This window comes from Oncorhynchus clarkii, chromosome 12 (genome assembly GCF_045791955.1).
Source record: "Oncorhynchus clarkii lewisi isolate Uvic-CL-2024 chromosome 12, UVic_Ocla_1.0, whole genome shotgun sequence".
Classification (NCBI taxonomy): Eukaryota; Metazoa; Chordata; class Actinopteri; order Salmoniformes; family Salmonidae; genus Oncorhynchus; species Oncorhynchus clarkii.
Genome location: NC_092158.1, coordinates 23,255,947 through 23,278,578, shown reverse-complemented (window position 1 = coordinate 23,278,578; position 22,632 = coordinate 23,255,947). Strand labels below are relative to the sequence as shown.

The window sequence follows — 22,632 nt, the reverse complement described above, 5'->3', positions numbered from 1 at the left end:
GAGTCAGAGGCCGAGCCTTCTCAGGTCTCTCCTTCACCTGTTACGGGGTCTGAGCCATTGCGACTACATTACCCCCAACATTCGACTTAAAAAGAATCATCCAGCGATCATACCCTGTTTACCAGGGGGCAGGGCTACCGACATAAAGGCTAATCTGAAGAGGGTACTGGGTAAGGCTAAAACTGTAGAGTGTAGAGTATAGGGCAGTGGAGGCTCAGAGGAGGAAGGGGAGGACCACCCTCAGTGAAATTTCATAAAAATAAAAAGGTGAAACATTAAAAGTTATTATTTTTAGATAACTATATTAAATATATTCATATGTCACCAAATAATTGGTTAAATAACACTTTTTTGCAATGAAGGTCTACAGTAACTTCAACAGCACTGTCTGGGGTAGCACCATGGTGCAGCCGGAGGACGGCTAGCTTCCATCCTCCTCTGGCTACATTGACTTCAATACAAAACGTAGGACGCTCGTAGGCCTCACCCCCTTCCATAGACATACATGTTAATTATGACCACTTCCAGAGGAAGTTCTCCAGCCAATCAAAGCTTTTGCAGTATGAACTGACATGCTATCCATCCAATCATATAATTAGGATTAGAGAATTAACTATTGAGTTGTATTGGGATTGTGCCACAGAGCATTATGGGGGTTCTATGTGTTGAGAACTTGTTGGATTTTGACATTGTTGGATAGAAATTAAGAATGAAAAGTGATAGGTAAGTACCCCTATAAATGATCTCATTCCTGTATGTAAAGTCAATCACATACACAATCACATATCAACGATTTTACTCCTTGCTTGGACTAACTAAATCTTGGCTATTTTGTCTAAATGTGTAGTGTGTTGTGTTATTTCTTTTTTTGTCTTCCCCGTCAAATCCTATCCTGCACTGGTCAAGCCTCTGAACACCTCAACTCATGCCTCATACCCTCATTCAATCACTGCTGTGATCCCTTTCCCACACGGTGTAAGTAGCCCTCTCATTCCCATAATATTGTACTATAAATGTCTTTATTAAATGCTTTAGGTTAGAATAGTCTATGATTTTTTTTAAACACACTGTCATCTCTGTGCATTATGCACCTATACCGTGGGTCTCCCATCCTCCTCAATTGTTCAAGTCACCAGCTTCCACTGGTATAGGGATATTGCTATCCATGTCAGCACCAACGATGTTAGGATGAAACAGTCAGGTCACCAGACGCAACATAGCTTCAGCGTGTAAATTAGCTAGAAAGATGTGTCGGCATCAGGTAATGGTCTCTGGCCCCCTCCCAGTTAGGGGGAGTGATGAGCTCTACAGCAGAATATCACAACTCAATCGTAGGTCGAAAACTGTTTTCTACCACTCCCAAAAGATAGAATTTGTAGATAATTGGCCCCTCTTTCAGGGACTCACCCCCAAACAGGACCAAGCCTGACCTGCTGAGGAGTGATGGACTCCATCCAAGCTGGAGGTGTCATCTATCAACATAGACAGGACTCTAAGTCCTCTAGTGGCACAATGAGATCGCCTGCTGCCTGGCCTGCACCCTGTTAGCCAGCATGCTAGCTTAGTGGAGTCTGCCACTAGCAGTCAGTGTAGTCAGCTCAGCTATCCCCTTGAGACCGTGTCTGTGCCTCAATCTAGGTTGAGCAAAACTAAACATGGCGGTGTATGCGTTAGCAATCTAACTGGAATAAAGACTTCCTCCATTCCTGTCATTATTGAAAGATGATTGTGATATCTCACATCTCAAAATAGGGCTACTTAATGTTAGATCCCTCACTTCCAAGGCAGTCATAGTCAATTAACTAATCACTGATCATAATCTTAATGTGATTGACCTGACTGAAACAGGCTTGAGCTTGATGAATTTACTGTGTTAAATGAGGCCTCTGCTCCTGGTTACACTAGTGACCATATCCCCCACGCATCCCGCAAAGGCAGAGGTGTTGCTAACATTTACGACAGCATATTTCAATTTACAAAAAAAAAAAAAAACTGCGTTTGTCTTTTGAGCTTCAAGTCATGAAATCTATGCAGCCTACTCAATCACTTTGTATAGCTACTGTTTACAGACCTCCTGGGCCATATACAGCATTCCTCACTGAGTTCCTAAATCAGACCTTGTAGTCATGGCAGATAACATTAACATTTTTGGTGACTTTAATATTTACATGGAAAAGTCCACAGACCTGTTCCAAAAGGCTTTAGGAGCCATCATCATGGGTTTTGTCCAACATGTCTCCGGACCTACTCATTGCCACAGTCATACCCTGGATCTAGTTTTGTCCCGTGAGATAAATATTGTGGATCTAAATGTTTTTCCTCATAATCCTGGACTAATCGGACCACCATCTTATTACGTTTGCAATCGCAACAAATCAGCTGCTCAGACCCGATCCAAGGATCATCAAAAGCCGTGCTATAAATTCTAGGACAACAAATATTCCTAGATGCCCCTCCACCTACTCAAGGACGTAAGAGTACAAACATTGGTTAACCACCTAAATAACTGAGGATCGAAATTTAACAGTGCGTAATACCCTAGATGCAGTCGTACCCCTAAAAACAAAAAAACATTTGTCACAAGATATTTGCTCCCTGGTATACAGAAAATACCCGAGCTCTGAAGCAAGCTTCCGACTAGCTTGGAAAGACAGTACTGTCGCAAAGCTAACTAAAAAGCAGCATTTTCCAAGAGAGGGTGGCTTTCACTTCAGCAGTCATGAATTCATGAACTTCTTTGATGAAAAGATCACGATCATAAAAAGCTAATTACGGACTCCTCTTTGAATCTGCAAATTTTCCAAAACTCAGTTGTCCTGAGACTGCACAGAACTGCCAGGACCTAGGATCAATGGAGACACTCAAGTTTTTTAATCCTGTATCGCTTGACACATTCATGGAAATAGTCATGGCCTCTAAACCTTCAAGCTTCATACTGGACCCTATTCCAACTAAACTACTGAAAAGAGCTACTTCCTGTGTTTGGCCTTCCTATGTTGAACATAATAAATGGCTCCCTATCCACCGGATGTGTACAAAACTCTTGAAAAAGCCCAACCTTGACCAGGAAAATGTAAAGAAAACTATTGGCCTACAGTACCAGTCAAAAGTTTGGAAACACCTACTCAGGGTTTTTCTATATTTTTACTATTTTCTACATTGTAGAATAATATAGTGAAGACATCAAACCTATGAAATAACACATATGGAACCATTTGTTAACCAAAAAAAGTGTTAAACAAAAATATATTTGAGATTTGAGATTCTTCAAAGTAGCCACCTTTACCTTGATGACAGCTTTGCACACTCTTGGCATTCTCTAAACCAGCTTCATGAATAAGTCACCTGGAGTGCATTTCAATTATCAGGTGTGTCTTGTTAAAATACAAATGTTGGAATTTATTTTTCTTAACACGTTTGAGCCAATCAGTTGTGTTGTGACAAGGTAGGGGTAGTATAAAGAAGATAGCCCTATTTGGTAAAAGAACAAGTCCACATTTTGGCAAGAACAGATCAAAAAAAGAAAAAACAACAGTCCATCAGTACCTTAAGACATGAAGGTCAGACACCAAAAAACATCAAGCGCTATGCTGAAACTGGCTCTCATGAGGACTGCCACAGGAAAGGAAGACCCAGAGTTACCTCTGCTGCAGAGGATGAGTTCATTAGAGTTAACAGACTCAAAAATTGCAGCTCAAATAAATGCTTCACAGAGTTCAAGTAACACACATCTCAATATCAACTGTTCAGAAGAGACTGCATGAATCAGGCCTTCATGGTCGAATTGCTGCAGAGAAACCACTACTAAACGACACCAATAAGAAGAAGAGACTTGATTGGGCCAAGAAACACGAGCAATGGACATTAGACTACTGGAAATCTATTATTCAGACTGAAGAGTCCAAATTTGAGATTTTTGGTTCCAACCACCGTTTCTTTGTGAGACGCAGAGTAGGTGAACGGATTATCTCCGTATGTGTGGTTCCCACCGTGAAGCACGGAGGTGGTGGTGTGATGGTGCTTTGCTGGTGACACTATGTGATTTATTTTGAATTCAAGGCACACTTAACAAGCATGGCTACCACAGCATTCTGCAGCGATACACCATCCCATCTGGTCTGCGATTAGTGGGTCATTTGATTTTCAACAGGACAATGAGCCAACACACCTCCAGGCTGTGTAAGGGCAATTTGACCAAGAAGGAGAGTGATGGAGTGCTGCATCAGATGACCTGGCCTACACAATTCCCCAAACTCAACCCAATTGAGATGGTTTGAAATGAGTTGGATAGCAGAATTAAGGAAAAGCAGCCAACAAGGTCTCAAAATATGTAGAAACCACTCCAGGAATGTTGGAAAAGCATTCCAGGTGATGCTGGTTGAGAGAATGCCAAGAGTGTGCAAAGCTGTCATCAAGGCAAAGGGTGGCTACTTTGAACAATCTAAAATATATTTTGATTTGTTTAACACGTTTTTGGTTACTTCATTGCGTTGTCTTTACTATTATTCTACAATGTAGAAAATAGTAAAACATAAAGAATAACCCTTGAATGAGTAGATGTGTCCAAACTTTTACTGGTACTTTATATCGAATCTCTCATTCCTCTCATTTTTTTCCCCTTAAAGCCGTTGCAACTTACTGCTTTCCCGAAGACAAATAATGTATACAAAACTCTTCATTCTGGTTTTAGACCCCATCATAGCAGAGACTGCTCTTGTGAAAGTGGTAAATTAACTTTTAATGGCGTCAGACCAAGGCTCTGCATCTGTCTTCGTGCTCCTAGACCTGTGCTGCTTTTGACACCATCGATCACCACATTCTTATGGAGAGATTGGAAACCCAAATTGGTCTACACAGACAAGTTCTTGACTGTTTTAGATCGTATCTGTCGGAAAGATATCAGTTCATCTCTGTGGGTGGTTTGTTCTCTGACAAATCAACAAAGTTTTGGTGTTCCTCAAGGTTCAGTTTCAGGACCACTATTGTTTTCACTATATATTCAAACTCTTGGTGATGTCATTCGGAAACAAAATGTAAACTTTCACTGCTATGCGGACGACAGCTGTACACTTCGATAAAACATGGTGATACCCCAAAATTGCATACCCTGGAAGCCTGTGTTTCAGACATAAGGAAATGGATGGCTGCAAATGTTCTACTTTTAAGCTCAGGCAAAACAGAGATGCTAGTTCTAGGTCCAAGAAACAAAGGGATCTGGTGTTGGATCTGACAATTAATATTGATGGTTGTACAGTCGTCTCAAATAAAACTGTGAAGGACCTAGGCACAGCCAGAAGAGGACTGGCTACGCCTCATAGCCTGGTTCCTCTAGGTTTCTTCCTAGGTTTTGGCCTTTCTAGGGAGTTTTTCCTAGCCACCGTGCTTCTACACCAGCATTGTTTTCTGTTTGGGGTTTTAGGCTGGGTTTCTGTACAGCACTGAGATATCAGCTGATGTAAGAAGGGCTATATAAATATATTTGATTTGATTTACTCTGGACCCTGATCTCTTTTGACAAACCTATCAAGAATATTTCAAGAACAGCTTTGTTCCATCTTCGTAACATTGCAAAAATCTTACATTTTTTGTCCAAAGATGATGCAGAAAAACTAATCCATGCTTTTGTCACTTCTAGATTAGACTACTGCAATGCTTTAATCTCTGGCTACCTGGATAAAGCACTAAATGAACTTCAGTTAGTACTAAACACAGCTGCTAGAATCTTGACTAGAACCCAGTATTTGATCATATTACTCCAGTGCTAGCCTCTACAGTGGCTTCCTGTTAAGGCTAGGGCTGATTTCAAGGTTTTACCTACAAAGCATTACATGGGCTTGCTCCTATCCATCTCTCCGATTTAGTCCTTCCGTACATACCTACACGTACGCTACGGTCTCAAGACGCAGGCCTCATTATTGTCCCTAGAATTTCTAAGCAAACAGTTGGAGGCAGGGCTTTGTCCTATAGAGATGCATTTTTATGGAATGGTCTGCCGATCCATGTGAGAGACACAGACTCGGTCACGACCTTTAAGTCTTTACTGAAGACCCAGTAGGTCCTACGATTGAGTGAAGTCTGGCCCAGGGGTGTGTGTGTGTGTGTGTGTGTGTGTGTGTGTGTGTGTGTGCACTGTGTGTGTCGGCGTGCGCGCAGCAAGAATGGGAATGTTGCACTGAGGTTTTAATAAAAAACAACTGTGCATGCATCAAGGAACTGGTAGGATTAATTGAAACAGCAGCAGAGGGCATTTTCATGAGGTGCCTGGGGGAATGGTTTCAAAGATATCCTGGTACCTTAATTGCATAAGATTATTATGATAATATTATCAAGAAGAGCCCCTGCTGTGCATATTACAAGGCATAAGGCTAAGCATATTAACATGCACACACTTTCCCAAAATAGACTGTAGACACAATGAGGTCTGATTATTTAGTACACATACCTCCTGCCTAAAGCAGATCTACGTTGACAGGTGATTGGTGAGAGAACCTGTAGGTAGCTCTTTCATCTGCTGCTGGTGTTTATCAGTTCACTCAATACTGTTTCCATTGCCCTCATGGCATATTGCATTAGTACCTTTATCTTCTCTTGAAGGACACCGAGGATTCCTGTAGATATGCCAGCCTGCCTCTCCTGGATGTTGGAGGCTGGCTGGTTTTCCAGGGAGCTCAAAGGCTTTACTGGATGGGGCCTGAATAGAGATAGACGGAGACAGAGACAGTAAAAATGAGAGCGGCTCAAACTTTCCTGAAGTGTTGTGTTATTTGAGGAGATGCAGCAGGTGGATATGGGGGATATGCGGATAATGACATTTTCTCAGAAAGCAAGTGTAATTGCTGCCAACAGCTTGAAATAATTTGTTCAATCAGGTGGACCTTATCAGTTTATTAACAAAAATGTATTTAACTAGTCAAGTCAACTAAAAACAAATTCTTATTTACAATGATGGCCTGGCAAGAGGAGGCAAAAGGCCTCCCCTGTGAGGATGGGGGCTGGGATTGAAAAATAAATCAAATCAATGCAAAACAAAACGGACAGAGTTAGACATGACAAGCGAGCATGGGTTCTTCTTCCCTCTTGACTGATTCCCATCATACGTGACACAGTGGCAAGCGTATCTCTTCTTTCCCTCTCATATAAGGTTAGACTGCAGAGGAGCCACAGTGTACACACACTCTGAGCAATGGCATTTTACAGGCGCCACTGAGATTTGTCTGAGATTCTACAGGGAGAATAACTTGACAAAAAGCAATGAAAGCTGCAAAGGCTGGCATTTCTATAGCCATGATTCATACTGTGCCGAGGGGATTGTGTGAATGACATCGCAATTAAATAACTTGCAGAGCAAAATTAAATTTGCAGTAATTAGTAAGTGCTCTTTTGATTACTTAATATAGTGTTAATTTCTCTGGGGAGCTATGTTCATGTTGCTTTACGTTAAACTATGTTAATAATAACTACAGAATGATATAGTCATTATTAAAAAATAGAACTAGCTATGATGTCCTGTACAACTTTTGAAAGTATTGCAAAAACAACTTGGTCAGAAGTTCCATTGATTCAATTCAGGAAAGTGAAATTAAACATTTTATAAGAGAGTAAAATGATTTTACAAGGGTCACATTCATGAAGTGTTCTCGAACAACGCATCCACCAAAGCGATTGGAAAGGTTTAGTGAATCTGACTACAGTACAGGAGAGGTTTCGTAGAGAGCACAAAGCTGCTACACACTACAGTAAAAGGCTGCAATCTCTCTCTCACCTGCGTGTGCTTGAGGTAGGCCTGTCCCCTCTCCCTCCCGCTTCCTCTCCACTGCAATGCTCTGCAACGGAGGACATAGCTCTAGCCTGAAGCAGGGTCCTCTGGCCAGGGAGAGAGCTTGTCTGGGGAGGACAGTTACTCCTGCCCCCTGATCCCTTCAGGGGCTTGGGTTGGGTTAGGATGGCGGGGGCAGGTGAGGGTACACATGGGGGCTGGGCAATGGTAACACAAGTTAGTGCCATACCCACACCTCGATTCTGCAGTTTTTCTGAGATACTTGAGGAAAGCTTACTCAAAGAGGAAGCCCCTGGGGTTTGTAGTTTTACAGAACTCTGTTTACCAGTATCCTCCTCTCTAGAGATGGATGTTTTCTTCAATGGAAGCAAGGGAACAAAGACCAGCTCTGCTAATGAGTTTTTGATGGGACGGAAGCCATCCTCAGCTAGCAGAACATCTGGCGTTGGAAGCTCCATTGAGTCCCTAACCACACTATTCTGCATTGAACCTGGATTTGCTTCTATGGAGGTACAACTCTGATGATTGGGAGAGTCTAGGCTCTCCTGATATTCACCAGTTAGTCTCTGTTCTTCACCATGTCCAGAGGACTTCTCCATTCTGCAGTCTTCTGCAAAGGGATTATTTGGATCAAACTCAACCAAAGAGTCATGTTCCTCAGTATTCAATTGCTTATCTATTACATCAACTTTTGGCATTGTCTTCCCTGGAGGGTACTGGGGCCTAGAAGGTGCTGGACCTTTATTGTGTTTAGCCACCCTCAACCCCCCAGTGGCAGATGGCATTTCTTGTTCTGGTTGGTTCCCATGGTGGGTAGAGCTCTGGCCTCCACTTGTGTGTTCTGTTGTAGCTGTGGAGGAAAATCTCAGTGGTGTGATAATCTGTACTACACGTTGAGAGACCTTGGACATGGAGGCACCTATGTCCTTATGTCCCAGGTTCACTCTAGTCATACTCTGGTCCCTCTGTGTCTGGCTTGGAGCCTGGCTTGGTCTATCTGGAGCAGGACCCTTGTCCATCCTGATACTGGAATGGTCCTGACCACTAACACTCTCCTGGTTATCCCCGCATCCCACCAGTGATGTGGAAGATTGGCGTATTGGAGGAGGTGGCTGTTTTGTTGGCTTTGTTCGGGCGAGATTCACGGTGACAGATTGAGCGTTGCCCTTGCTAGGCCAGTTGTCCATACGAGCCCAGCGCTGGTTGAGGGGCAGAGGGGCAGGGTCTTTCTTCTCCATTATATCAGTAGACGGGTCCTGGGTGCCTCTGGTTTCCCAATCGCCTCTAGGGGAGTCCATATAAATCTCAATTTCAGGAGACAAGAACGATAAGAAGGGGTTGGAAGACACACTAGGCTGAGAAGGGTTCACACATGAAGAGGGTCTGGAAGAAGAGGGATATGGAGGATGCAGTAAGAGAAAACAAATCTGCACTTTACAGCTGTATAAAATGGTTGGCTTCACACATTTGAACTTGGCTGATGACAATGTCTAACTACCACACATAAACAATATATATATACAGTACCAGTCCAAAGTTTGGACAGACCTACTCATTCAAGGGTTTTTCTATATTTTTTTACTGTTTTCTACATTGTAGAATAATAGTGAAGACATCAAAACTGAAATAACACATACGGAATCATGTATTAACCAAAAAAGTTGATGACAGCTTTGCACACTCTTGACATACTCTCAACCAGCTTCATGAATAAGTCAATTTATTTCCTTCTTAATGCGTTTGAGCCAATCAGTTGTGTTGTGACAAGGTAGGGGTGGTATACAGAAGATAGCCCTGTTTGGTAAAAGACCAAGTTCATATTATGGCAAGAACAGCTCAAATAATCAAACGGAAATTACAGTCCATCATTACTTTAAGACATGAGGGTCAGTAAATGCGGAAAATTTCAAGAACTTTTAAAGTTTCTTCAAGTGCCACAGGTGCATGTTCATTAATTGTTTATGGTTCATTGAACACGCATGGGAAACAGTAGAAATGTTGTCAAATAGCAGTTAAAAATTGAAATCGAACTGGATGGACATCAGAAATAGAGGAAGAACAGGACTAAATACAAACAAAATATAACTATTGTAAAATAGATTGTGCATGTAAAACGTCTATAGTATGTATAAACTGAAGATAGAAGCCTGGGTGTTATTGTTTATTAGTTTACTCAAATTGGGGGAGGGGTGGTAGGGTTTGCAGGGAATAATAAAGGTACATTCTAAAAATAAAAGTGTATGCATGTAAACACAGCAAAAAAAGAAACATCCCTTTTTCAGGACCCTGTCTTTCAAAGAAAATTTGTAAAAATCAAAATAACTTCACAGATCTTCATTGTAAAGGGTTTACAGACCTATATACATATACATTTTACAGACCTTGTATGTTTTACATTTGTTTACTTGTTGTTACTAGTCCCACCCTTCAGCTCCATTCAACCCCTCCCATCTATCTCTTATCACCATTCAGTTTTGATTTCTATTTGCCATATATTTTTCAACTGTGCTGTGATGCTTCACAAAAGTATTGAACCTTTCTACTCGCATAGCTTCTACTGATTGTAAATTAAAGATAAACATTTTTGCTAAAATAATTATATTATTGATCGATTGACTATGACTTATCAAATCACCCAGTATTGCTCTCTGCAGCTTTAGTTCTAGGTAAATGTTGCAATACTTCAGCCATTCCTGGGCCTGTGACCAAAAATGAGCTACATATGGACAGTACCAAAATAAATTATCTAATGACTCTGCCTCTTCACAGCAAAATCTGCAGAGCTGGGAAGATTGTATCCCCCATATTAATAATATTCTATTGGTTGCAAGAATTATGTATAACATTTTAAATTAAAAAAAAATCACATTTTTGAATACGGCGTCGTTTTGCGTGTCAATTCATAGACCATGGAATCGGTTCATCGAAAATCTCTTCAACTATTTTGCAATTTATATGGCACAGCTGTCAATTGCTTGGTCTGTAAATGAAACTGGTATATAGCAGTGTGATATATACAAACACACACAGCTCAAAAAAATAAAGGGAACACTAAAATAACACATCCTAGATCTGAATGAATGAAATATTCTTATTACATTTTTTTTTTTTTTTTCTTTACATAGTTGAATGTGCTGACAACAAAATCACACAAAAATTTTTAATGGAAATCAAATTTATCAACCCATAGAGGTCTAAATTTGGAGTCACACTCAAAATTAAAAGTGGAAAACCACACTACAGGCTGATCCAACTTTGATGTAATGTCCTTAAAACAAGTCAAAATGAGGCTCAGTAGTGTGTGTGGCCTCCACGTGCCTGTATGACCTCCCTACAACGCCTGGGCATGCTCCTGATGAGGTGGCGGATGGTCTCCTGAGGGATCTCCTCCCAGACCTGGACTAAAGCATCCGCCAACTCCTGGACAGTCTGTGGTGCAATGTGGCGTTGGTGGATGGAACGAGACCCAGATGTGCTCAATTGGATTCAGGTCTGGGGAACGGGCGGGCCAGTCCATAGCATCAATGCCTTCCTCTTGCAGGAACTGCTGACACACTCCAGCCACATGAGGTCTAGCATTGTCTTGAATTAGGAGGAACCCAGTGCCAACCGCACCAGCATATGGTCTCACAAGGGGTCTGAGGAGCTCGTCTCGGTACCTAATGGCAGTCAGGCTACCTCTGGTGAACACATGGAGGGCTGTGCGGCCCCCCAAAGAAATGCCACCCCACACCATGACTGACCCACCGCCAAACCGGTCATGCTGGAGGATGTTGCAGGCAGCAGAACGTTCTCCACGGCGTCTCCAGACTGTCACGTCTGTCACATGTGCTCAGTGTGAACCTGCTTTCATCTGTGAAGAGCACAGGGCGCCAGTGGAGAATTTGCCTATCTTGGTGTTCTCTGGCAAATGCCAAACGTCCTGCACGGTGTTGGGCTGTAAGCACAACCCCCACCTGTGGATGTCGGGCCCTCATACCACCCTCATGGAGTCTGTTTCTGACCGTTTGAGCAGACACATGCACATTTGTGGCCTGCTAGAGGTCATTTTGCAGGGATCTGGCAGTGCTCCTCCTGCTCCTCCTTGCACAAAGGCGGAGGTAGCGGTCCTGCTGCTGGGTTGTTGCCCTCCTACGGCCTCCTCCACGTCTCCTGATGTACTGGCCTGTCTCCTGGTAGCGCCTCCATGCTCTGGACACTACGCTGACAGACACAGCAAACCTTCTTGCCACAGCTCGCATTGATGTGCCATCCTGGATGAGCTGCACTACCTGAGCCACTTGTGTGGGTTGTAGACTCCGTCTCAAGCTTTTTGTGTTGCTTCCTAAGTGGACAGTTTGATTTCACAGAAGTGTGATTGGCTTGGAGTTACATTGCGTTGTTTAAGTGTTCCCTTAATTTTTTGGAGCAGTGCATGCATACATGCATACATACATGTTTATTTATCACAATTGTCTTTAACCATTTTTTGGTCTTTAATGCAGAGCCGCCAGACAAGTTCTTTACTTTTCCCGCCTTCCACATGCCTCTTCCATTTTTGTGGCAATGCTGCAATTAGTCTGTTGTAATTTTGGGTAGAGCAGACATTTCCATATCTGTGTTAGGAGCATGTGTGATACACCTCCACCAGTCATATGTATGATATAATTTACAAAGATAACATTTTTTAAAAAAAAGAAAGGTATTATCAAAACATTATTTTTTTTTTATCGATTAATATATTTGATTTTAACCACAATATTTGTTGTATTATTTGTTCTGTCTTTTCAGGTGGATTAAACAAACTGCAACCAACTTTTTAAAGCTTGTTTAAAAAATAACGATATTTTGGAGATTATTTTGTTTTCAAATAACCAAAAGTTACCAGTTGTAATCTGAATAAAGGGAAAAAGGACTTTCTTGAACATGGGGTGAGACAGTCTTACTAATTTACTATACAACCATTTCAAATTTAAGCATAACCTTTGTATGACTGATGCCTTTAATGAGAGGTTTAATGCTTTAATAATTTCTGCCCTCCGAATTCATATTCATTATATAAATAGGCCCTTTTAATTGTCTGGCTTGTCATTCCAAATAAAATGTAATATTTTGTGTTCATATAATTTAAAAAGCATGTCACTACGCGTATGCAAAACCATAAGCAAATAGGTAAACTGTGATATGATTAAAGAGTTAATCAGGGTGATTTTTCCACAAATAGACAGGTATTTTCCTTTCCATGGTACAGTAGCAAGATCTGATCTATTTTTGCTAACTTTCTATAAAAATGTTTTGGAGTCAGATCATTTATTTATTTTGGGATATGTATACAGAGTATGTCCACATTCCCGTCAGACGATTTTATTAGTAAACTACGCGGTAATGTAAAAGTTGATTTTTTTTAGTGATCCAATACGTGATCCAACACTTATCATAATTTGGTTTTAATCCAGAAGTTAGAAAAAGTATCTACAACCTCTATGAGTCTGTGGAGGGATTCTAATTGTGGTTTTAAAAGAAAACATGAATCAGCGTACAAAGGCACCTTTTGATTTCAAGCCTTGGATTTCTAATCCTTTAATATTATTGTTGGATCTAATTTTAACAGCTAACATTTCCATGGCGATAATAAATAAATATGCCGATAGTGGACAACCTTGTTTTAACACTCATGACAGTTTAAACTTTGAGATGTAGCCATTATTTATTATTTTACACCTAGGGTTACTATCTATATAGATAGATAGATAGATAGATGGATATCTAGATAGATAGATAGATATCTAGATATCTAGATATCTATACATACATATATATATATATGTATCTATTTATCGAGAGAGAGAGAGCGAGAGAGAGCAAGAGAGAGATTCTCCAAAATTGAAATATTCTAGGCATTTTATACAGTTGAAGTCGGAAGTTTACATACATTAAAACTCAGTTTTTCACAATTCCTGATATTTTATCCTAGTAATAAGTCTGGTTCATCCTTGGGAGCAATTTCCAAACGCCTGAAGGTACCACGTTCATCTGTACAAAAAATAGTACGCAAGTATAAAAACCATGGGACCACATAGCCATCATACATCTCAGGAAGGAGACGCGTTCTGTCTCCTAGAGATGAACGTACTTTGGTGCGAAAAGTGCAAATCAATCCCAGAACAACAGCAAAGGATCATTTGAAGATGCTGGAGGAAACGATTACAAAAGTATCTATATCCACAGTAAGACAAGTCCTATATCGACATAACCTGAAAGGCCGCTCAGCAAGGAGGAAGCAACTGCTCCAAAACCGCCATAAAAAAGCCAGACTACGGTTTGCAACTGCACATGTGGACAAAGATCGTACTTTTTGGAGAAATGTCCTCTTGTCTGATGAAACAAAAATATAACTGTTTGGCCATAATGACCATCCTCGTTTGGAGGAAAAAGGGGAGACTCACAAGCCGAAGAACACCATCCCAACCGTGAAGCATGGGGGTGGCAGCATCATGTTGTGGGGGTGAATTGCTGCAGGAGGGACTAGTGCACTTCATCATAAGGTAGGAAAATTATGTGAATACATTGAAGCAACATCTCAAGACATCAGTCAGGAAGATAAAGCTTGATCGCAAATGGGTCTTCCAAAATGGACAATGACCCCAAGCATGCTTCCAAAGTTGTGGCAAAATGGCTTAAGGACAACAAAGTCAAGGTATTGAAGTGGCCATCACAAAGCCCAGAACTCAATCCTATAGAAAATGTGTGGGCAGAACTGAAAAGGCGTGTGCGAGCAAGGAGGCCTACAAACCTGACTCAGTTACGCCAGCTCTGTCAGGAGGAATGGACCAATATTCACCCAACTTATTGTGGGAAGCTTGTGGAAGCGTTTGACCAAAGTTAAACAATTTAATGACAATGCTACTAAATACTAATTAAGTGTATGCAAACTTCCGACTTCAACTGTATCTGTACTGTTAGTCCTTCAATTTCCTTTGTTAATATGTTTCCTTTGTCAACACTAACTTTTTGTGCCAGAGAGAATGACACAAAGTAATAAAGACGACTAGCTTGATTAAGCCTCCGCCATGTATATCTCACTAGGTCAGGGTATTCAAGCCTCCATACCTCCACGAATTTCAATATATCCATGACATTCATGATTTCCTTAAGTGCCTGAAGGTGACAGTTTGTAGTGCGATTTCATTTACTGTCCATAGAGGCATGTAAAACCGTATTAAAATCTCCCACCATAATAATAGAGTCTAGTGTTACTTGTAGAGTGCAATTATTGAGGTGGAGTACCTCTGAAGATCATTTTTGAACCAGGGGGTGAACCTGTTTTTAATTCTCATTTTCTTTCTTTATTTTTTACCAATATCACTGGAAATATCCAAAAAGAAGGTCCAAGCGTCTTCGACAGATCAAACTCATTCTGTACCAATTTACAGAGGCCAGGTCATGAAGAAAGGCTTGCTCATGAAAGTTTTTTAGCAATATTGAACATGACACTCAACGTGTTCATTACCTCGATATGTGGATTGAGAAATCAAAAATGGAACCCAGTTTACAACTCTGTATAGAAAAGACACGGACAAAAACACTCTATTACAGGGGGACAGCTTCCATCCTGAGCCATTAAAAAGAGGACATCTAAGAAGCCAGTATTTCAGACTGTGCCGTATATGCCACTCCACAGAGGATTATCTAGAAACAGCAGCGGAGATGAGCATTAGGTTTCTAAGAGGCTATTCGCCACTATGTGTGGATGAAGCTCTTAATTTGGCATTGGGAAAAACACGAGATGAACTGTTACAAAAAAGACCTGCTAAAGCTAAAGAACACTCCGTAAGGTTCACAACCACATATACTTTGAATTCACGAAAAGTGGGAGGTGTGCTCAAGAAACACTGGCATATTTTATCATCGGACCCAGCTCTGCCGGCTGAATTTAAAAATCCACCACTTATTGTGTATAGGAGAGGTCGCAATTTACGCAATAAATTGGTTCATGCCAACTGCCAGCCACAAAAGAAAATCACCCAGGCTCTTTTACGCCCTCTAACAAATGGTAGCTATAAATGCAGATGCGCACAGTGCAACAATATGATGAAGTGTGAATATTTCTGCCACCCACACACAGGAAAACGGTTCCAAATAAATGACATTATTACGTGTTCCACCACCCATGTTATTTACATTATTAAATGTCCATGTGGGCTCTGCTATGTCGGTAAAACCTCCGCTCTCTCAAACAGAGAATTAGTGAACATAAAAGTTAAATCAGGAGAAACGACAGGGATTATCCAGTCGCAGTACATTTTAATAACTTAAAGCATGACATTTCTACCTTTAGATTTTGTGGCATAGAGAAAGTTAAGATACCAGACAGGGGAGGTGATATTGATGATACTCTGAATAAAAGAGAATGTTTTGGGATTTTCACCCTCCAGACATTATTTCCTAAGGGACTTAATGATGAAATGCCTATGTATGTTATGTTGTGAATTTGAACATGAATTATATGCCTATTTAAGATTATTCTGATGTTTTTCGCACCATGTACCCAATGACTAATGAAAACTTGCTATGTCCTCATTGTGGTTTTACAGACGTGTTTAATATGTCTTGTTTATACACTTTTGCAATATTTGTGAAACGCATATTGTTATATTTGGTAGCACTTATTTGTTTTTCCTTTGCCTCCAACCCCCTTCGATGTGTGGAATGGATGTGGGTGGGGCTAGGTCTACATAAGGGTGCAAATTTCCAATTCACAAAAGCTCTGACGAAGGCCGTGAGGCCGATACGTAAGCTTATTAAATATCAGTGATACTGTCAGGTGCAGTGTGCTGTTTCCTTTTTCCTTCAACAATATCACTGGAAATATCCAAAAAGAAGGTCCAAGAGTCTTCGACAGAGGGGATCAAGCTCATTCTGTACCAATTTACAGAGGCCAGGTCATGAAGGAAGGCTTGCTCATTAAAGTTTTTTAGCAAGTGTCCATGACAAATCAGGACAGGTCGTTTCACTGAGCAGCCATTACGAACACAGGCTGTAAAACAGTGATCAATTAGGTAATTACAGAAAACACCAGACTGATACCTATCAGGATTATTTCTGAGGATAACATCAAGGAGAGTAGCCTTTTCTGGGTGTTTGGAGTCATACTTTGTGGGACTGGTAATAATCTGAGAAAGATTTAAGGAGTCCCATTGCTTTATGACTTGGTCAGGTGGTTTAAGCATGACCCAGTTTAGGTCACCTAGCAGGATAAATTCAGACTTTGTGTAAGGGGCCAGGAGAGAGCTTAGGGCAGGTAGGGTACAGTCCAGTGCTGATTGAGGACAATAAACACCCAGCAACAGTCAACAAAGAGCTATTTGAAAGTGTAATGCTTAAAACCAGCAAATAAAATTGTTTGGGGACAGACTTTGTGGAGACAACCGAGCACCGAAGGTGATCCTTGGTAAAGATTGCCACTCCCCACCTTTGGAAGATCGGTCTTGCCGAAAAAGGTTATAACCAGAAAGGTTAACATCAGTTTTCAAAACACTTCTTAACCACGTCTCAGTAATGACCAACACATCTGGATTGTAGCTGTGAACCCCACCTTCAATTAGTCCATTTTAGGTAATAAGCTTCTAGTGTTAACGTGCAGAAAAGTCAGGCTTTTACGAGAGCAGAAATCAGTGAAACTGATATCAGAGCACAAGTCAGAATTGGGGCTAGCAACAGTAGATTGGCCAGGGTGTACATGCACATTTCCAGATATCATCAACAGTAATACAATCAAGGCATGTTAGAGGACATGGAGAGCTCTGCAGTGTTGATTTATGACATTTGAATGTGTATTAGATGGCAACAAGATCATATTATACAGCAATTTCATTAGGTAACATGAATACAAAGCCGGCAAGAGGTGGTTAGAATAGAATGGGATGCCAAAAGTCTGTGTAACCAATAGAGAGTCCCGAGTGTGGGGAAAAAACAGTCTACTTATCCTCTGCAGCAGAGCTTAGCATATGTGGGAACTCCTTCAAGATTGTTGGAAAAGCATTCCTCATGAAGCTTGTTGAGAGAATGTCAAGAGTGTGCAAAGCTGTCATCAAGGCAAAGGGTGGCTATTTGAAGAATCTCAAATAGATTTGGATTTGTTTAATACTTTTTTGGTTACTACATGATTCCATATGTGTTCTTTCATAGTTTTGTCTTCACGATTGTTCTACAATGTAGAAAATTGTAAAAATAAAAACCTTGAAAATGAGGTGTCCAAACTTTTGACTGGTACTGTATAGAAGAAAAAAATGATTTATTTATAAAACTAAATAATGCAATGTCATGAAATAAACTAATGTTGAATTAAATTGAAAGTGTTATTTTTACTTTTATCAAAAACAAAAGTATTGTTGGAATCCACACACACAAACATTTAGCAGAGAGGTAGACAACACAAACTACAGAGGAGGTGTCCTAACATCCTAACAAAGTTGTTACTAGGGTGGGACTAATTCACCAGACAAGACAATGGGAGAAAGGATGCCATTTCATTTTATTAGGTCTTTATGGAGGGACATGAAGGTTAGTTATAATGGTTAGGTTAGTTACACAAACACACTAGGGAACAGAAAGGTTATACATGTAGATTTTAAATAATAAAACAAATGTAAATGATCAATATAAAAGGTAATGCTTGTAGCCTCTGAACCATTCCCTGTTCACATGACCAAACAGACTAGCCTTGACTATACTGAGTCATGTCATCCTATTGGATGGTTTCTTTGGTCCAGCCTCATCAGGATACTGATTCGCATGAGTCATTCAACATCAACGCCCTAGTTAAAAACTTGAGCAATCACCTAATGCTTTATGTCTCTCTGTAACACCTTTAATATGACACCTGTAGATTCTTTATAACAAGGTACAATTGATTCATGGGAAGCGCAGCCAATCTCAGTTTAGCCAAAGGTTTCCAATACGAAGACACATGGGATGTGTTTACACAGCAGCCAAGTTTTGATATTTACTCCACTAATTTGTCTTTGAAGAATCATATCAGATCTTTTCAGCTCAGAAAAATATCAGATGTGATCTGATTGGTCAAAAGATCAATTAGTGAAAAAAATATCAGAATTGGGCTGCCTGCGTAAACACAGCCACAGCACTGCAATTTTCATGAAGATATTAGATTACTTGAGGGCAGGGATGGGCAACTGGTGGCCTGCGGCCCACTTTTTGAAGACCCTGGGATCAATTTCCCAATTATACATTTTTTGGAACTTAGTCAGGGTCTCAACTTACTGTTGCGAGTTAGAATAGTAGACTACATAAGGTGCAATTTTGAAATTTGATTGTGGATCAGCAGTTTTACTGATAGCAATCTAAAAAAATTGACTAAGTTAGTTTAGTAGCCGGCTATCTAATTATCATGGTCGAATTACTGGCTGGGGGGCCCCAATTGATTTTGTCACTTACACTCAGATATCATTTTGAAAATTGAAACATTTCTCTCCACCCTATGGAAAAATGTTTAGAATTGCAGGAAATGTAGCTGTAAAACAGCTTATTTTCCTCTCTCCGCCCCATGACAAAATGATATGTTTGTGGGTACGCAGAACCGCGAACAACTGCAGCACCTCATGATGAGTTTAGATTTTTTGGTGGCCCCCACCCCTATCAAAGTTGCCCATCTTTGCTTTAGGGGATTGTGCTTTAATGAGATGTGCATGTTGGAGTAGTGTCATGCGCCACACAGACAAACATACCATGATATCTAGCTTACACACTCCCTTCACACCAAATGCCCAAGACACCAACACACTGAGATCTAACTCTTACCAAGCGTTTCAATTGACTTAATATATTAGACAGAACACTTTCCTGTACTAAAGTCTTTGATAAAGCGACAGGTTTTCTGCTCAAATCTGTATTTTGTGCCACAGCTGTACAGATCCAATAAAATCCTCCCAATTGCATCCTGCTGAGTTTCTACAAGCAGCTTTACTGACTGTCCCACATCCATAAATCAGGCTTGTTGCCTGACCTGATTAACTGGTTGTATAAAAGTATTCTCAGACAAATTGGCAGGTTTTCCACTCTAATCAGACTTGTGCCACCCTTCACTGACAGCACAGGAAAAGAGAATGTTAGCATAATTTACACAGTTCTGTTGGAAGATGAAAGAGGATATCTGAATGAGAGTTCAGTGAGGATACGAGACAGGGACGTTAGTAGGTGTGTGTGGATGAGGAGACAGAGCAAGAGAAACTTGTGGAGACCACCTACTGCTTTTGCAGGCTAAATAACTAGTGCATCCATAATTTATAACACCCAAGGGGTAACACAATTCTGGGGAACCGAGACAGTGATGGAGTGTGCATGTGTGAGAGTGCGTGTGTGTTCGTGTGTGTGTGTGTGTGTGTGTGTGTGTGGTTTGGGAGTGGGACTGACCTCTGCTTGACTGCTGATACTTTATTTGTTCGGCAGCTGATGGAACCAGTAGGAGAGGTTGTGGGGGTCTCCTCAAACAGGATATTTGAAGAGTTGTCATCACATGAAGTGGTAGGAGAGACTTCCTCAAAAGGATTATTGCACACGATGGATTCTGCCTCTCTATTCTGCTTCATCGGTTGTTCAACTTTGTCCAACTTTACTCTCACCTCCTCATGCCTTCGCTTTTTCTCCATCTGTGCATTCCTCTTTTTCTCCTTCTCTGTCATCTCTTCTTCCTGTCCTCTCAAATCCTCTTTTTTCATATTTTCTACATCCACCCTAAACCTCTCTTTCGCCTCCATCAGTTTTCCCTGCTCCTCATCTCTTCTTCTATCCTCTTCCCTTTCCTCTTCAATCCTCGTTCTTTCTGCTTCTTCCTTTCTCAACATCTCCTGCTCTATTCTCCTTTCCTCCTCATTCTTCATCTTCCTCTGCTCTTCTTCATTTCTACGCATATCATCCTCTTCCTCCCTCCTTAGCCTTTCTTCCTTTTCCCTAATCTTCCTCAGCTCTTCCTCCTTTCTCAGCCTATCCTCCTCTTCTCTCTTAATTATTTTGTCCTCCTCCATCCTCTTTATCCCCATTTCCTCTCTCAGCCAATCTTCCTCTGCGGTCTTCCTCACTCTTTCTTCCTCCTCAATCCTCCTCCTCCTTTCTTCCTCCTCCTCCTTCCTCAGCCTATCCTCTTCTCTCTTCATTCTTTCTTCTTCAGCCTCTCTCTTTATTCTTCCTTCTTCCTCCTCAATCCTCATCCTCCTTTCTTCCTCCTCCTCCTCCCTACTCACTCTGTCCTCCTCTCTCTTCATTCTTCCTTCTTCCTCCTCAAACCTCCGCCTCCTTTCTTCCTCCTCCTCCTCCCTACTCACTCTGTCCTCCTCTCTTTTCATTCTTTCTTCTTCCTCCTCCTCAAACCTCCTCCTTTCTTCCTCCTCCTCCTCCTTCCTCACTCTGTCCTCCTCTCTCTTCATTCTTCCTTCTTCCTCCTCAAACCTCCGCCTCCTTTCTTCCTCCTCCTCCTCCTTCCTTACTCTGTCCTCCTCTCTCTTCATTCTCTCTTCTTCCTCCTCCTCAAACCTCATCCTTTCTTCCTCCTCCTCCTCCTTCCTCACTCTGTCCTCCTCTCTCTTCATTCTTTCTTCTTCCGCCTCAATCCTCCTCTTATTTTCTTCTTCCTCCTCCTCCTTCCTTACTCTGTCCTCCTCTCTCTTCATTCTCTCTTCTTCCTCCTCCTCAAACCTCCTCCTTTCTTCCTCCTCCTCCTCCTTCCTCACTCTGTCCTCCTCTCTCTTCATTCTTTCTTCTTCCGCCTCAATCCTCCCCTTCTTTTCTTCTTCCTCCTCCTTCAGCCTATCATCCTCTCTCTTCATTCTTCCTTCTTCAGCCTCTCTCTTCATTCTTCCTTCTTCCTCCTCCTCAAACCTCCTCCTTTCTTCCTCCTCCTCCTTCACTCTGTTTTCCTCTCTCTTCATTTTTTCTTCAGCCGCTCTCTTTATTCTTTCTTTACCCCTCCTTTCCTCCTCCCTTATTTTTCTCAGTATATCCTCCTGTTCCCTCCTTAGTCTTTCTTCCTCCTCCCTCATCTTCCTCTCCTCTTCCTCTCTTCTTTGCATACCCTCCTCCTGTTCTCCCCTAATCCTTTCTTCCTCCTTTATCCTCTCATCTTTCTCCCTCTTCAATCTTTCCTCCACCTCCCTCATTTTCCTCTCGTCCTCCTTTCTCAGTATATCCTCCCTCCTCATTATTTCATGTTCTTCTCTCCTAATTCTTTCCTCTTCTTCCCACCTCTCTTGTTCCTCCATTTCTCTCCTTTTCTCCTCTAACCTCCACTTTTCCTTCCAAATGCTGTTCTCTCCCTCCACCTTCAGACTCCTCTCCTCCTGTTCCTCTTCTAGCCTCATTTCTTCCCCCTCCTCCTCCGTAATCCTGCTTTTCTCTTGTTCCTCCTTCCTTATCCTCTCTTCCTCGTCTAACTTCTTCCTCTCCTGCTCTTCCTTTTTCTTCCTCTCCTCATCCAACATAGCCCTCTCTTCTTCCTCTGCCCAGGTCGAAGGCTGCTTCAGGGCCCTGAAGGAGTCCATGGAGGTGCCGGAGCTCTTACGACCCTGGGCCTTGCGCAGGTCTTCCATGGAGCCATGGCCTGAGCTGGCCAGGCTAAAGTTGGAGCCGGTGCGGGCGCTCCGGGGCTGGGGCTCCTCTGTGTACATGTGAGTGCCGTTGATGCACAGGTTACTCTGCTCTGCAAGCGGGGCAGGAATCTTAGAGCGCCCTAGGGACAGAGAACTGCTTGTGCGCTTATGGGTCTGAAACTTGAATTTATTTTTACCTTTGGATGAGAAAGAAAGAAACAGGGAAAGGTTAGATCTGCAAAGACATACTGTATAACATAAGCATTTTCTAATAGA

General features: G+C 41.5%; 1 protein-coding gene across 1 annotated transcript in view; it reads right to left on the bottom strand.

The window, feature by feature from the left end:
* Nucleotides 1–22,632, bottom strand: part of LOC139422901 (uncharacterized) — a 35,407-nt gene that overhangs the window by 1,647 nt on the left and 11,128 nt on the right. The window contains exons 3-5 of the mRNA XM_071174363.1: nucleotides 20,189–22,553; nucleotides 7,763–9,160; nucleotides 6,577–6,691 (exon numbers count right to left, since the gene is read on the bottom strand). Coding sequence (XP_071030464.1) covers nucleotides 6,577–6,691; nucleotides 7,763–9,160; nucleotides 20,189–22,553 — 3,878 coding nt within the window. The remainder of the gene's footprint in view (nucleotides 1–6,576; nucleotides 6,692–7,762; nucleotides 9,161–20,188; nucleotides 22,554–22,632) is intronic.